The 16,533-nt window shown below is 51.0% G+C and overlaps 2 protein-coding genes across 2 annotated transcripts in view; one reads left to right on the top strand and one right to left on the bottom strand.

Annotated features, from left to right (window-relative positions):
* LOC144595034 (uncharacterized) overlaps positions 1-16,533 on the bottom strand; it is a 311,478-nt gene that overhangs the window by 72,616 nt on the left and 222,329 nt on the right. The gene's annotated exons all lie outside the window — the stretch shown is intronic.
* clpb (ClpB family mitochondrial disaggregase) overlaps positions 6,473-16,533 on the top strand; it is a 114,459-nt gene continuing 104,398 nt past the window's right edge. The window contains exons 1-2 of the mRNA XM_078401972.1: positions 6,473-7,267; positions 10,770-10,821. Coding sequence (XP_078258098.1) covers positions 6,568-7,267; positions 10,770-10,821 — 752 coding nt within the window. The 5' untranslated portion in view covers positions 6,473-6,567. The remainder of the gene's footprint in view (positions 7,268-10,769; positions 10,822-16,533) is intronic.

Below are 16,533 nucleotides of genomic sequence, written 5' to 3' on the forward strand. Positions count from 1 at the left end.
CCTAATTATCTTATATGTTTCAATAAGATCCCCCCTCATCCTTCTAAATTCCAGTGTATACAAGCCCAATCGCTCCAGCCTTTCAACATACGACAGTCCCGCCATTCCGGGAATTAATCTAGTGAACCTACGCTGCACGCCCTCCATAGCAAGAATATCCTTCCTCAAATTTGGAGACCAAAACTGCACCCAGTACTCCAGGTGCGGTCTCACCAGGGCCCGGTACAACTGTAGAAGGACCTCTTTGCTCCTATACTCAACTCCTCTTGTTACGAAGGCCAACATTCCATTGGCTTTCTTCACTGCCTGCTGAACCTGCATGCTTCCTTTCATTGACTGATGCACTAGGACACCCAGATCTCGTTGAACTCCCCCTCCTCCTAACTTGACACCATTCAGATAATAATCTGCCTTTCTATTCTTACTTCCAAAGTGAATAACCTCACACTTATCTACATTAAACTGCATCTGCCATGTATCCGCCCACTCACACAACCTGTCCAGGTCACCCTGCAGCCTTATTGCATCTTCCTCACAATTCACACTACCCCCCAACTTAGTATCATCTGCAAATTTGCTAATGGTACTTTAATCCCTTCGTCTAAGTCATTAATGTATATCGTAAATAGCTGGGGTCCCAGCACCGAACCTTGCGGTACCCCACTGGTCACTGCCTGCCATTCCGAAAGGGACCCATTTATCCCCACTCTTTGCTTTCTGTCTGTTAACCAATTTTCTATCCATGTCAGTACCCTACCCCCAATACCATGTGCCCTAATTTTGCCCACTAATCTCCTATGTGGGACCTTGTCGAAGGCTTTCTGAAAGTCGAGGTACACCACATCCACTGACTCTCCCTTGTCAATTTTCCTAGTTACATCCTCAAAAAATTCCAGTAGATTTGTCAAGCATGATTTCCCCTTCGTAAATCCATGCTGACTCGGAACGATCCCGTTACTGCTATCCAAATGTTCAGCAATTTCGTCTTTTATAATTGACTCCAGCATTTTCCCCACCACTGATGTCAGACTAACTGGTCTATAATTACCCGTTTTCTCTCTCCCTCCTTTTCTTAAAAAGTGGGAGAGAGGGAGAGGGACTAATTGACACTAAGAAAATTAATATTGACCTGCTAAACTTGCTGCTTACAACTGCAAGAACGAGTAGCAATGGATAAAGGGCTATAAATGTATTGCGTGCATATATATATATATATATATATATATATATATGTATATGTACAGGGGCAGATCTACCCATGCATTGGAAGAAAATAACTGCAGATGCTGGTACAAATCGAAGGTATTTATTCACAAAATGCTGGAGTAACTCAGCAGGTCAGGCAGCATCTCAGGAGAGAAGGAATGGGTGACGTTTCGGGTCGAGACCCTTCTTCAGACTGATGCATTGTATACTTGTATTTATATTCATGCATTTTAAATATGTATGTTACGTTCTATACTTTGGCAATATAACGATGTATCTTACCATGCCCATAAAGTTTTTAACTTGAAAATTTGAAATTGAATTGAGAGAGAGAGGCAGAGAGAGAGAGGGGGGGGGGAGAGAGAGAGGGGGAAGGGAGGGAGGGAGGGAGAGATGGGGAGGGGGGAGATGGGGAGAGAGTGAAGGGGAGAGAGGGAGGGGTGGGGAGAGAGAGAGGGTGAATGGGAGAGGGATGGGAGGTAGAGGGAAGGAGAGAGGGAGCAGGAGGGAGAAGGGAGAGGGGGAAGGGAGAGGGGGAAGGGAGAGGGGAAGGGAGAGGGAGGGAAAGAGGGAGGGGGGAGGGAGAGAGGGGGAAGGTAGAGAGAGAGAGAGAGTGTGGGAGGAGAGGACAGAGGGAGGGAGAGAGGGAGGGAGGGGAGAGGGAGAGAGGGACGGAGGGAGAGGTAGAGAGATAGAGAGGAAGGGAGAGAGAGGGGGGAGGGAGAGAGGGAGTGAGAGAGAAAGTGAGAGAGAGAAAGTGAGGGAGAGAGTGAGGGAGGAGAGGGGAAAAGAGGGATAGGGGAAGGGGGTGGGAGTGAGAGGGGGATAGAGGGAGAGAAGGTGTGAGAGAGAGAGAGAGAGAGAGAGAGTAGTACAAACTCCGCACAGACAGCTCCCGTAGTCTGGATGGAACCCGTGTCTCTGGCGCTGTAAGGCAGCAACTCTCCCCAGGTTGTTTTTGTGGGGTGCGCAGGGTCACGATGTTACAGGGGGCTTTGTACTCACTCTGGGGGCACGAAGCTGCCAGGAATGATTCACAACCCATGTTGGCAAAGAACCTGCAAAGGAACGAAGCCACGGATTAATGTCTCGAAAAGTAAACCGCAGCGTCACAACCACAGGGCTCGCCGGTCTGAAGACTAGTCCCGACCCGAAACGTCACCTATCCATGTTCTCCACAGATGCTGCCCGACCCGCTGAGTTACTCCAGCACTCTGTGAAACGTCACCTATCCATGTTCTCCACAGATGCTGCCCGACCCGCTGAGTTACCCCAGTCTCCTTTCTTCTATGAAATCATGGTATCTGCAGTTCCACGTGTTGACTTTCTGATAAACAAATTCTGCATCCTCTTCTAAACCAACCTCCACTCTCTGTGTAAAACAAAAACGGGCCCCGCAAATCTCCTTTAAAATGTGCTCCTCTCACCTTAAATAAAGCTGTGCCCTCTAGTCCTTGACATTTGAAGGGATGAGAAATCCATCATTATTCCTCACGGCAGAATATTCATCAATTCAATGATTCTAGGAGCAGAATTAAGCCATTCGGCCCATCAAGTCTGTTCCACCATTCAATCACGGCTGATCTATCTACCCCTCCTAACCCCATTCTCCTGCCTTCTCCCCGTAACCCCTGACACCCGCACTAATCAATAATCTATCTGTCTCTGCCTTAAAAATATCCACTGACTTGTGGCCTCCACAGCCGGCTGTGGCAAAGAATCCCACAGATTCACCACCCTCTGACTAAAGAAATTTCTCCTCATCTCCTTCCTAAAGGAACCTCCTTTCATTCTGAGGCTGTGCCCTCTGGTCCTAGACTCTCCCACTGGTGGAAACATCCTCTCCACATCCACTCTATCCAGGCCGCTCACTGTTCGGTAAGTTTCAATGAGGTCCCCCCCTCACCCTTCTAAACTCCAGTTAAATTTAGTTTATTGACACACAATGCTGGATTAACTCAGCGGGTCAGGCAGCATCTCGGGAGAGAAGGAATGGGTGACATTTCAGGTCGAAACCCTTCTTCAGACTGATGTCAGGGGAGTGGGGGGGGACAGGGATAGGATGTAGTCGGGAGACAGGTTCTTCTCTCCTCCCAGCTGATATTTAAAGCTGCTTCGAACACATCGTTGATGGTACTTTTCAAGCGTTTTCAGATGGTGTCGGTACGTTGTCCAGGTTTCTGATGCACACAGGAGCGTTGGAATCACCACTGCTTTGTACACCAACATTTTGGTGTCTGTTCGGATGTCACGATTTTGAAAGACTTTTAAACAATTAAAAGTTCGAAACTCTCAATCAAGAGATTCAAGTCTTTCAGTAATAACTGGCACTGCCAGGAGGGGGCAGGCTCCGACCATTACACACAACCACAGAACAAAGACCTGTTCATCAGTTCTAGGAGCAGAATTAGGCCATTCAGCCCATCAAGTCTACTCCGCCATTCATTCACGGCTATTCAGTAGCTGGCTTTGATTCGTCCTTTTGCATACCTTTCATTCATTTGTTCTTTGCACCTTTTTGCTTATCTCTCGTCTCCCTTTCCCCTGACTCTCAGTCTGAAGAAGGGTCTTGAACCCAAACGTCACCCATTCTTTTTCTCCAGAGATGCTGCTTGACCCGCTGGGTTACTCCAGAACGCTGTGTCTAGCTCAGCCCACAATGAGCGTGCTGGACATGATGCCGTTAAACTGATCTCTTCTGCCTGCACGTGACCCATATCCCCCCATTCCCTGCATATCCACGCCCCTGTCCAAAAGCCTCTTAAACACCACTATCGTATCTGCCTCCACCCCCACCCCTGACAGCGCGTTCCAGGCACCCACCACCCTCTGTGTAAAAACACTTGCCCCCCACATCTTCTTTAAACTTTGCCCCTCTCACCTGAAAGCTGTGCCCTCTAGTCTGTGACATTTCCACCCTGGGGGAAAAGGTTCTGACTGTCTACCCTTTCTACGCCACTTATTTTCCTGCGTTTGGCTCATATCCCTCAAGAATGGATGACATGTGTCAGGGGTTATGGGGAGAAGGCAGGAGAATGGGGTTGGGAGGGAGAGTTAGATCAGCCATGATTGAATGGCGGAGTAGACTTGATGGGCCGAATGGCCTAATTCGGCTCCTATCATTTTTTTTCGCCTTCCATCACAGTGAGGAATGTGGAGGAGTCATTGTGGTGGGTGTTCATGTTAAAATGTATTTTGTGTGTCCTGTTGCTTTTTATTGTTATGACTGTATGGCAAATGAAATTCCTCATATGTTGCAAAACACACTTGGCTAATAAAGTATGATTATGATTAAGATTATGATCACTTATGAACATGACAGGCAGCATCTCCGGAGAACATGGAGAGGTGACGTTTCGGGTCAAAAGAGTCATCCTTCTTTTTTCTCCAGAGATGCTACCTACCCCGCTGAGTTAATCCAGCACTTTGTGCCTATCTTCGGTGTAAACCAGCATCTGCAGTTCCCTTCTTCACACCAAACCGAGCTCTATTGCAAACTGCTTCCTCGCAAGAGTTTTCTGGAGAGAGCTGTAATTTTAAAATGTGCGTTTCATTGTAAGCTAATTTGTGGTTTAGTTTAGCTTACTGTCATGTGTACTGAGTACAGTAAACAGTCTGAAGAAGGGTCTCGACCCGAAACATCACCCATTCCTTCTCTCCCGAGATGCTGCCTGACCCGCTGAGTTACTCCAGCATTTTGTGTCTACCTACAGTAAACAGCCTTTTGTTACGTGCTATCCAGTCAGCGGAAAGACCATTCATGATTACAATCAAGCCTTTAATTGGACTTTATCTTGCACTAAACATTATTCCCTCCATCATGTATCTACACTGTGGACGGCTCAATCGTAATCATGTATAGCCTTTCTGCTGACCGAATACCACATACACGTACACGTGACAATAAACTAAGCTAAACAAGACAGAGTGCTGGAGTAACTCAGCGGGTCAGGCAGCATCTCTGGAGAACATGGATAGGTGACATAGGATCACAAGTCATAGGAGTAGATTTAGGCCATTCGGCCCATCGAGTTTTCTCCATTTCGTGTCGAGGCTCATGTTAAGACTGTGAAGGCAGGAGAACGGGTATTGTATGTGTGTGTATATATATATATATATATATAAGGTGACATTTCGGGTCGAGACCCTTCTTCAGACTGATGCTGAAGAGATGCTGCCTGACCTGCTGAGTTACTCCAGCATTTTGTGAATAAATCGATTTGTACCAGCATCTGCAGTTATTTTCTTATATATATATATATATATATATATATATACTAGACCAAGTGGACCCGTTGGGTCCAAACCTCTCCTGCATTGGTGCAGCACCCCCCCCCCCCCCCCCCCCCCCAACATGGGGCCGCAGTTTAAGAAGGGGTAAGGCGGGTCGGACATATGATGTAAGAATGTAGGAAAATAACTGCAGATGCTGGTACAAAATGCTGGAGTAACTCAGTAGGTCAGGCAGCATCTCTGGAGAGAAGCAATGGGTGACGTTACCCATTCCTTCTCTCCAAGATGCTGCCTGACCTGCTGAGTTACTCCAGCATTTTGTGATATCATAGAAACATAAAATTCTTAAGGGACTGGACAGGAAAAATGTTCCCGATGTTAGGGGAGTCCAGAACCAGAGGGGTCACACAGTTTAAGAATAAGGGGTAGGCCATTTAGGACTTTTGTTTCTGTTTGTGTTTGTGTCTTCTACTGCACAGAAACAGTTTAAGAATAAGGGGTTAGGCCATTTGGGACTGAGATGAGGAAAAACTTTTTTCACCCAGAGAGTTGTGAATCTGTGGAATTTTCGAAGGGCCAAATGGCCTCCTCCTGCACCTATTCTCTGCCGCAGAAGTAGACTTAATGGGCCGAATGGCCTAATTCTGCTCCTGGAACTGATGGAATCATGATGAGTGGGTCTGACCAAGGCAGTGGGGGGGGGGGGGGGGGGGGGGGGGGGGTGAGGGGGGAGAGGGGTTGAGGTGTGAGGTCTAGTCCAGGCAATGGGTCTTAGTTCAAGGTCTGAACTCTCCTGCCTCCTTCCCACAGTGAACTACAACTCCCACAATGCACCAGCCGCGGGGAAGCAGCGGCCACGCGCCGCATTGCCCGTCGGGAAATGTAGTACTGTTTCAATACGTCGAAGGCAGAACACGTAACAACGCAGGAGACGCGGCGAGACGCTGCCAGATGAGTGTCGAGGTGCGAAGAAAGCAAGAAGAATAAACCTCCAGCTGGGATTTTCCTCGGTTGTCAAAAAGGGACTACAGATCCCAGCGTGCAGCGGGCGGGTCGGTGCGGCGCCATTTCCGCTTCCGTCCGACCGTTACGTGACGCCGAGGCCGCGCCGGGCGGTTGGTAGCGGTGATGGCGATGGCGGCCGCGGGGAGGACGCGGGCGCTGCTGACGCGCTGCCTGCGGGCCCGCTGGTTCGGGGCGAGGGCCGGGGCCGGGCAGCTGGTCGCGGACGGAGGGCGACTCACGCGGGCTTCAGGCTCGCAGCTTGGTCTTCCGGCCTCCTGGTGTCGCTCGCAGCCCGACCCTCTCATGTCCATCCATCCCACCGACCGGCGACGATCGCAACCTGGACCTCCGACCGACTGGTGGCGCTCTTGGTGCCTGCAGTTCAGACCTCCGACCGACTGGCGTCGCTCTCAGACCGACCTGCAGTTCAGACCTCCGACCGACTGGTGGCACTGCATGGACGTGCAGTGCGGCCCTCTGGACACGGCGGGGCGCTGCGGGAACCAGCAGTTCAGTCCTCCCACCTCCTGGTGTCGCTCTCGGACCGGCCTGCAAGTCGGACCTCCGACCGATGGATGGCACAGTCAACTGCATTTCAGTCCTCCCACCTACGGGGAGCGCTCACCACCTGACATGCCGCCGCGCGGACCTCCCGCCGCTGGGGGGCACTGCTGGGGGGACGTGCAACGCGGACCTCCGGACACGGGGAGGCGATCGCGGGAGGGCCGGCGGCCGCAGGACTGGATGCTGGGGACCGTGGCAGGACTCGGCACCCTGGCCGCCGCCCTGGTCTACTGCTCCAGCACGACGGCCGGCTCCCAGGGTGAGTGTCGGCTCCACCGAGAACAGAACGGGTGGAAGAATCCGGCGGGTCGGGCAGCATCTGCGGAAGCAATGGGCCGTCGAAGCATAGAAAATAGTAGCAGGAGGAGGCCATTCGGCTCTTCGAGCCAGCACCGCCATTCAATACGATCATGGCTGATCATCCAGAATCAGTAACCCCGTTCCTGCTTTAGGAGCAGGCCATTCAGCCCTTCGAGCCAGTACCGCCATTCAATGTGATCATGGCTGATCATCCACAATCAGTACCCCGTTCCTGCCTTCTCCCCACATCCCTTGATTCCATGAGCCCGAAGAGCTCTATCTGACTCTCTCTTGAATACATCCAGAGAATTGGCCTCCACTGCCTTCTGTGGCAGACAATAGACAATAGGTGCAGGAGGAGGCCATTCGGCCATTCGAGCCAGCACCGCCATCCAATATAATCACGGCTGATCATCCAGAATCAGTAACCCCATTCCTGCCTTCTCCCCATATCCCTTGATTCCGTTAGCCCCAAGAGCTAAATCTATCTCTCTCTTGAAAACATCCAGTGAATTGGCCTCCACTGCCTTCTGTGGCAGAGAATTCCACAGATTCACAACTCTCTGGGTGAAGAAGTTTTTCCTCATCTCAGTCCTAAATGGCCTACCCCTTATTCTTAAACTGTGTGACCCCTGGTTCTGGACTTCCCCCAACATTGGGAACATTTTTCCTGCATCTAGCCTGTCCAATCCCTAAAGATACCACTAGACTCATGAACAGTTTCTTCCCTGCTGGTGACCGCACTCTGGTTGTGATAGAATGGTTCAGTTGCCTGATAACAGCCGGGAAGAAACTGTCCCTGAACCTGGAGGTGTGCGTTTTCACACTTCTACACCTTTTGCCTGATGGGAGAGTTGAGATGGGGTAGATGTAATGTAGATGGGATATGTTGGCCGGTGTGGGCATGTTGGGGCTGTTTCCACGCTGTACGACTCTATGACAAACTCTAGAACTTGAGTGATGGTTCTATCAAGATGTTGTCAAGGGAACATTTTTCCTGCCTTCCTTTAGAATTTTATATGTTTCTCCAGTATAAGATCTCCTCTCACCCTTCTAAATTCCAGTGTACACAAGCCCAGTCGACCCATTCTTTCATCATTTGTCAGTCCCGCCTCCCGGGAATTAACCTGGTGAACCTACGCTGCACTGCCTCAATAGCAAGAATGTCCTTCCACAAATTAGGAGACCAAAATTGCACACAATACTCCAGGTGCGGTCTCACCAGGGCCCTGTAGAACTGCAGTAGGACCTCCTTGCTCCTAAACTCAAATCCTCTCACAATGAAGGCCAATATGCCATTAGCTTTCTTCACTGCCTGCCGTACCTGCATGCTTGCTTTCAGTGACTGATGTACAAGCACACCCAGGTCTCGTTGCACCTCCCCTTTTCCTAATCTGACACCATTCAGATATTCAGATAAAGACTCTGAAGGAGGGTCTCGAACCGAAATGTCCCCCATTTCTTCTCTCCAGAGATGCTGCCGGTCCTGCTGTGTTACTCCAGCATTTTGTGTCCTCCATTCCGATAATTGCTTCCTGTTCTTGCCACTAAAGTGGATAACCTCACATTTATCCACATTATACTGCATCAGCCATGCATCTGCCCACTCACACAACCTGTCCAAGTCACCCTGCAACCTTATAGCATCCTCATCGCAGCTCACAAAGCCACCCAGCTTTGCGTCATCCGCAAGCTTGGATATGTTACATTTAATTATTTCATCTAAATCGTTAATATATAGTGTAAATAACTGGGATCCCAGAACCGAGCCTTGCGGCCCCCCACTAGTGAGATGTGTGCAGTGCAGTGAGATGTGTGCAGTGCAGTGAGGTGAGGTGTGCGCAGTGCAGTGAGGTGGGTGGGTGAGGTGTGTGCAGTGCAGTGAGGTGTGTGCAGTGCAGTGCAGTGAGGTGTGCGCAGTGCAGTGAGGTGTGCGCAGTGCAGTGAGGTGTGCGCAGTGCAGTGAGGTGTGCGCAGTGCAGTGAGGTGAGGTGTGCACAGTGCAGTGAGGTGTGCGCAGTGCAGTGAGGTGAGTGCAGTGAGGTGTGTGCAGTGCAGTGAGGTGTGCGCAGTGCAGTGAGGTGTGTGCAGTGAGGTGTGTGCAGTGCAGTGAGGTGTGCGCAGTGCAGTGAGGTGAGTGCAGTGAGGTGTGTGCAGTGCAGTGAGGTGTGTGCAGTGAGGTGTGTGCAGTGCAGTGAGGTGAGTGCAGTGAGGTGTGTGCAGTGCAGTGAGGTGTGTGCAGTGAGGTGAGGTGTGTGCAGTGCAGTGAGGTGTGCGCAGTGCAGTGAGGTGAGCGCAGTGCAGTGAGGTGTGTGCAGTGCAGTGAGGTGTGTGCAGTGCAGTGAGGTGAGGTGTGCACAGTGCAGTGAGGTGTGTGCAGTGCAGTGAGGTGTGTGCAGTGCAGTGAGGTGTGCGCAGTGCAGTGAGGTGAGTGCAGTGAGGTGTGTGCAGTGCAGTGAGGTGTGTGCAGTGAGGTGTGTGCAGTGCAGTGAGGTGAGTGCAGTGAGGTGTGTGCAGTGCAGTGAGGTGTGTGCAGTGAGGTGAGGTGTGTGCAGTGCAGTGAGGTGTGTGCAGTGCAGTGAGGTGAGCGCAGTGCAGTGAGGTGTGTGCAGTGCAGTGAGGTGTGTGCAGTGCAGTGAGGTGAGGTGTGTGCAGTGCAGTGAGGTGTGTGCAGTGAGGTGAGGTGTGTGCAGTGCAGTGAGGTGAGCGCAGTGCAGTGAGGTGTGTGCAGTGCAGTGAGGTGTGTGCAGTGCAGTGAGGTGAGGTGTGTGCAATGCAGTGAGGTGTGTGCAGTGCAGTGAGGTGAGTGCAATGAGGTGTGTGCAGTGAGGTTGGGTGGGTGTGGTGAGGTGGGTGGGTGAGGTGAGGTGAAGTGGGTGGGTGAGGTGAGGTGAGGTGTGTGCAGTGCAGTGAGGCCGTACCTGCATGCTTGTTTTCAGTGACTGATGTACAAGGGCACCCAGATCTCGTTGCACCTCCCCTTTTCCTAAAGGGGTGGGTGAGGTCGGTGGGTGTTTGGGTGGGTGAGGTAGGTGGGTGGGTGAGGTGTGTGGGTGGGTGAGGTGTGTGCAATGCAGTGAGGTGTGCGCAGTGCAGTGAGGTGGGTGGGTGAGGTGAGGTGTGTGCAGTGAGGTGTGCGCAGTGCAGTGAGGTGGGTGGGTGAGGTGAGGTGTGTGCAGTGAGGTGTGCGCAGTGCAGTGAGTGGGGTGGGTGAGGTGGGTGGGTGAGGTGAGGTGTGCGCAGTGCGGTGAGGTGAGGTGTGCGCAGTGCGGTGAGGTGAGGTGGGTGCAGTGCAGTGAGTGAGGTGGGTGGGTGAGGTGAGGTGTGCGCAGTGCGGTGAGGTGAGGTGGGTGCAGTGCAGTGCAGTGAGTGAGGTGGGTGGGTGAGGTGAGGTGTGCGCAGTGCGGTGAGGTGAGGTGGGTGCAGTGCAGTGAGGTGCCTCCTGTGTTCTCTCCCCACAGGTCAAGCATTGCTGGAAGCCGCTCGACTGAACAACGTGCCTGAGATCCGCAGGTAGGGATTAGTTTGGTTTTAGTTTCGAGATACAGCGCAGAAACAGGCCCACCGGGTCCGCGCCAACCAGCGATCCCCGCCCATGTTCGAGTATCTGAAGGGGCCGCTCCTCGAGTTTTGGCTCCGTTTTAGCCCCTCGCTCCTGATATTTGGGCTCTCGGTACAGGGGGGGGGGGGGTGGGTGGGATCGGGAAGGAGGAGGGGGTCTCCCTGTGGGTCTGCTCCTAGGCCTGGCCAAGATGGCCGTTCGCGGGTCCAGGCAGCAGGTGGTCGTTGGCCGCACAGGGATCGGCTGCCCGCCCCTGTTCCGGGCCCACGTCCGTGCACGCGTGACCCTGGAGAGGGAACACGCGGTGCCCACGGGGACGCTGGAGGCTTCCGTGACCGCTGGTCGCCGCGGGGGATCGAGCGTAACACTGATAATGACGACGTTATTTTAAAATTGACGACTGTTAGACAATAAACAATAGGTGCAGGAGGAGGCCATTCGGCCCTTCGAGCCAGCACCGCCATTCAATGTGATCATGGCTGATCATTCTCAATCAGTACCCCGTTCCTGCCTTCTCCCCATACCCCCTGACTCCACTATCCTTAAGAGCTCTATCTAGCTCTCTCTTGAATGCATTCAGAGAATTGGCCTCCACTGCCTTCTGAGGCACAGAATTCCGCAGATTCACAACTCTCTGACTGAAAAAGTTTTTCCTCATCTCTGTTCTAAATGGCCGACCCCTTATTCTTAAACTGTGGCCCCTTGTTCTGGACTCCCCCAACATTGGGAACATGTTTCCTGCCTCTAACGTGTCCAACCCCTTAATAATCTTATATGTTTCAATAATATCTCCTCTCATCCTTCTAAATTCCAGTGTATACAAGCCTAGTCGCTCCAGTCTTTCAACATACGACAGTCCCGCCATTCCGGGAATGTTGGTTTGTAAACTACCGCAAAGGCAGTTTTGATCGTGTTACCCTTCTGTATGTGTTTGTTTTTGTTTCCTGAATAAAAGTATTTGTATTATATAAATTTTTAAAAAGGTGTCGGACCCAGCACTCCACCCCGCCTGCAGTTACCCACCACCCCACTTGGGGGAGCTGCTGGTCCATCTCCCACTCCATCCACAGGTTCACCAGCCATTCATTCCCAACAGGTACCTGCAATGTGGAGCAAGGATCTGCAGATGCTGGTTTAAACCGAGGAGAGACACAGAATGCTGGAGGGAGTAACTCGAACAGCATCTCTGGATAGAAGGGATGGGTGACTTGCTTTCCCTCCCTCTCTCTCTCCATCCCTCACCCCATCCCAGTTCTCTGACTAAAGACAGACACAAAATGCTGGAGTAACTCAGCGGGACAGGCAGCATCTCTGGAGAGAAGGAATGGGTGCAGAAGAGAGGGGCACAGAAACACACCGACACACAGGCAGAGAGAGAAACAGGCTTCTCCAGTCCAAAGAAGGGTCTCCACCCGAAACGAGATGGTTCATTGTTCATGGTCTGAAGAAGGGTCTCGTCCTGAAACGTCACCCATTCCTTCTCTCCAGAGATGCTGCCTGACCCGCTGAGTTACTCCGGCATTTTGTGTCTATCTGAGGTACATGTAATTCCACTGACTGAGTGCAGAGGGAGGGAGAACACAGAAAACCTCACCAGCATGTTGATATAATCTCTTTTTTAAAGCTGTTTCCTCTTCTTACCTTTCACATCGAGAATGTTTGTTTCTGTGTGTGTGTTTCTGTCCCCCCCCCTCTGTCCCCCCATCTGTCCCCCTCTCTGTCCCCCTCTCTGTCCCCCTATCTCCCTCTCCCCCTGCCTCCCTCTCCCCCTGCCTCCCTCTCCGCCTTGCTCTGTCTCTCTGTGTCTGCCCCACTCTTCGCCTGCCTCACTCACTCTCTATATCTCTCTCTGCTTCTCTCTCTCACTCGTTCTTCCTGTTCCAGCCATGTTAAATCAGGTTGTTGTCGTGGGCGATTTTAACGTTCCCAATATAGACTGGGAAAATCATAGCGTGAAGTGTTTAGATGGGGTGCAATTCCTCAAAAGTGTTTGGGAGAGTTTTCTTAAGCAGTATGTGGAGCCCCCCACACGTGAGAGGACAACGCTGGATCTAGTATTGGGAAATTGGGAAGGGCAAGTTCATGAAGTGTGTGTGGAGGAGCCTTTTGGGACCAGTGACCACAGATCGATTAGGTTTAAGATAGTTATGGATCGGGACAGAGAGGGTCCACGTGTTAAAATGCTCAACTGGGGTAAGGCCAACTTTGAGGGTATGAGTGAAGGTCTCGCTCAAGTTGACTGGAGCAGGTCATTAGAGGGGAAAGGAACATCGGCCAAGTGGGATGTCTTTAAAAGTGTACTGAAGAAAGCTCAGGATGTGTACCCTGTACGTCCCCGTTAGAGTGAAAGGCAAAGCAGGCAAACGTAAGGAAGCTTGGCTGACGAGGGAAATTGAGACGTTAGTCAAAAACAAGAAGGGACAGGTGTCGGCAGCTGGGATCAAGTACATCCCTGGAGGAGTTTCGGGAACTAAGGAGTAAACTAAAAAAGGAAATCAAAGGGAACAGGAGATAGCTCTGGCGGGCGGCATTAAGGACAATCCCAAAAGATTTTATAAATACATAAGGGGGAAAAGGGTAACTAGAGAGAGAGTGGAATCAAAGTGGTCACCTCTGTGTGGAGCCACAGGAGGTGGGCAAGGTCCTCAATGAGTATTTCTCCTCTGTATTTACCGAGGAGAAAGACAGTAGGACAGAGGAACTTGGGGCAGTCACTGGAAGTGTCTTGAGAACAGTCAGGGTCACTGTAGAAGAAGTACTCAAGATACTGTCGTGTTTGAAGGTAGACACATCTCCAGGGCCTGATCAGATATATCCGAGGACATTGTGGGAAACTAGAAAGGACATTGTGGGAGCCCTGGTTGAAATGTACGAGTCGTCCTTAAACACAGGAGAGGTGCCGGAAGACTGGAGGGTGGCAAATGTTGTGCCTCTTTTCAAGAAGGGCAGCAGGGAAAATGCTGGGAACTCTAGGCCGGTGAGCTTAACATCTGTAGTTGGTAAGTTACTGGAGAGCATTCTGAGGGATAGGTTATACAGGCATTTGGATGGGCAGGGGCTGATTAGGGACAGTCAGCATGGTTTTGTACGTGGGAGGTCGTGTCTCACAATCTGAGTTGTTTGAAGACTTGAGCAAAAAGGTCGATGAGGGCGGAGCTGTAGATGTTGTGTACATGGACTTCAGTAAGACGATCGACAAGGTTCCGCATGGTAGGCTGCTCTGGGACGTTAGATCGCATGGGATCCAAGGAGAGATGGCTGAATGGACAGAAAATTGGCTCCATGGAAGGAAGCAGAGGGTGATGGTGGAAGGTTGCTTCTCAGACTGGAGGCCTGTGACTAGTGGTGTGCCTCAGGGTTCGGTGCTGGACCCGTTACTGTTTGTCATCTACATTAATGATTTGGATGAGAACGTACAGGGCAAGATTAGCAAGTTTGCTGATGATACAAAAGTGGGTGGTTTTGCAGATAGTGAAGATGGTTGTGAACGATTGCAGCAGGATCTGGATCGATTGGCCAGGTGGGCAGAGAAATGGTTGATGGAATTTAACGCAGAGAAGCGTGAGGTGTTGCATTTTGGGACGTCTAACATGGGCAGGACCTGCACAGTGAATGGCAGGCCTCTGGGTAGTGTTGTAGAGCAGAGGGATCTAGGAGTACAGGTACATGGTTCCTTGAAGGTGGAGTCGCAGGTACATAAGGTGGTCAAAAAGGCTTTTGGCACTTTGGCCTTCCCCAGTCAGAGTATTGAGTATAGAAGTTGGGAGGTCATGTTGCAGTTGTATAAGACGTTGGTGAGGCCGCATTTAGAATATTGTGTTCAGTTCTGGGCACCATGTTATAGGAAAGATATTGTCAAGCTTGAAAGGGAACAGAGAAGATTTATGAGGATGTTGCCAGGACTAGAGGGTGTGAGATACAGAGGTTGAGCAGGCTGGGTCTCTATTCCTTGGAACGCAGGAGGATGAGGGGAGATCTTATAGAGCTGTACAAAATCATGAGAGGAATAGATCGGGTAGATGCACAGAGTCTCTTGCCCAGAGTAGGGGAATCGAGGACCAGAGGACATAGGTTCAAGGTGAAGGGGAAAAGATTTAATAGGAATCCGAGGGGTAACTTTTCCACACAAAAGGTGGTGGGTGTATGGAACAAGCTGCCAGAGGAGGTAGTTGAGACTGGGACTATCCCATCGTTTAAGAAACAGTTGGACAGGTACATGGATAGGACAGGTTTGGAGGGATCTTATAGAGACGTATAAAATTATAAAGGGACTGGACAAGTTAGATGCAAGAAAATTTTTCCCAATGTTGGGGGTCCAGAACCAGGGGCCACACAGTCTAAGAATAAAGGGGAGGCCATTTAAAACTGAGGTGAGAAGGAACTTTTTCACCCAGAGAGTTGTGAATTTGTGGAATTCTCTGCCACAGAAGGCAGTGGAGGCCGATTCACTGGATGGATTTAAGAGAGTTAGATAGAGCTCTAGGGGCTAGCGGAATCAAGGGATATGGGGAGAAGGCAGGCACGGGTTACTGATTGTGGACGATCAGCCATGATCACAATGAATGGCGGTGCGTACAGGCTCGAAGGGCCGAATGGTTCAAGGTGAAGGGGAAAAGATTTTATAGGAATCCGAGGGGCAACTTTTGCACACAAAAGGTGGTGGGTGTATGGAACGAGCTGCCAGAGGAGGTAGTTGAGGCTGGGACTATCCCATCGTTTACGAAACAGTTAGACAGGTACATGGATAGGACAGGTTTGGAGGGATATGGACCAAGCGCAGGCAGGTGGGACTAGGGTACCTGGGACATTGTTGGCCAGTGTGGGCGAGTTGGGCCGAAGGGCCTGTTTCCACACTGTATCACTCTGTGACTCTATGTTCAGACTCTCTAGTCCTGGCAACAGCCTCGTCAATCGTCCCTGCACCCTTTCCAGCTGGCACCACCATCTTAGCTATGACATGGTGCCCAGAACTGAACACAATACAGTCACTCCTCAACTTACGATGGGGTCACGTTCCATCGGAAACCAAAAATATCGTGCGTTGAAATGCATTTAATACACCCGATCACGTGGCCGGAAGCGAGCAGCGGCTCGTTAACGGTTGCACCATCGCAACGTTGAAATATCGTAAGTCGAAGCATCGTAAGCCGGGGAGCATCTGTACTCTAAATGTGGCCTCACCAAAGTCTTACTGTATACCACTACAACCTGACCTCCCAACCTCTATACGCAGTGCTCTGACTGATGGCGGCCAAAGTGCTGAGAGCCTTTTTTGACCACCTGCGACACAGCTTTCAAGGCTTAAAGCTCCATGTCAAACATAGCTTGCACAAAACACGGGCTTTGTGAGGGAGCAGGCAGTAATAGCCTGTCCAATTCAGTTCAGTTTATGGTCACGTGTACCGAGATACCGCAAAAAGCTTTTGTTGCGTGCTGACCAGTCAGCGGAAAGACAAGACATGATTACAATCGATCCGTCCACAGTGTACAGATACATGATAAGGGAATAACGTTTAGTGCAAGGTAAAGCCAGAAAAGTCTGGTCAAGGATAGTCCGAGGGTCACCAATGAGGTAGATAGTAGTTCAGCACTGCTCTCTGGTTGTGGTAGGATGGTTCAGTTGCCTGATACAGCCGGGAAGAAACTGTCCCTGTATCTGGAGG

The sequence above is a fragment of the Rhinoraja longicauda genome, chromosome 7, assembly GCF_053455715.1.
Source record: "Rhinoraja longicauda isolate Sanriku21f chromosome 7, sRhiLon1.1, whole genome shotgun sequence".
NCBI lineage: Eukaryota > Metazoa > Chordata > Chondrichthyes > Rajiformes > Arhynchobatidae > Rhinoraja > Rhinoraja longicauda.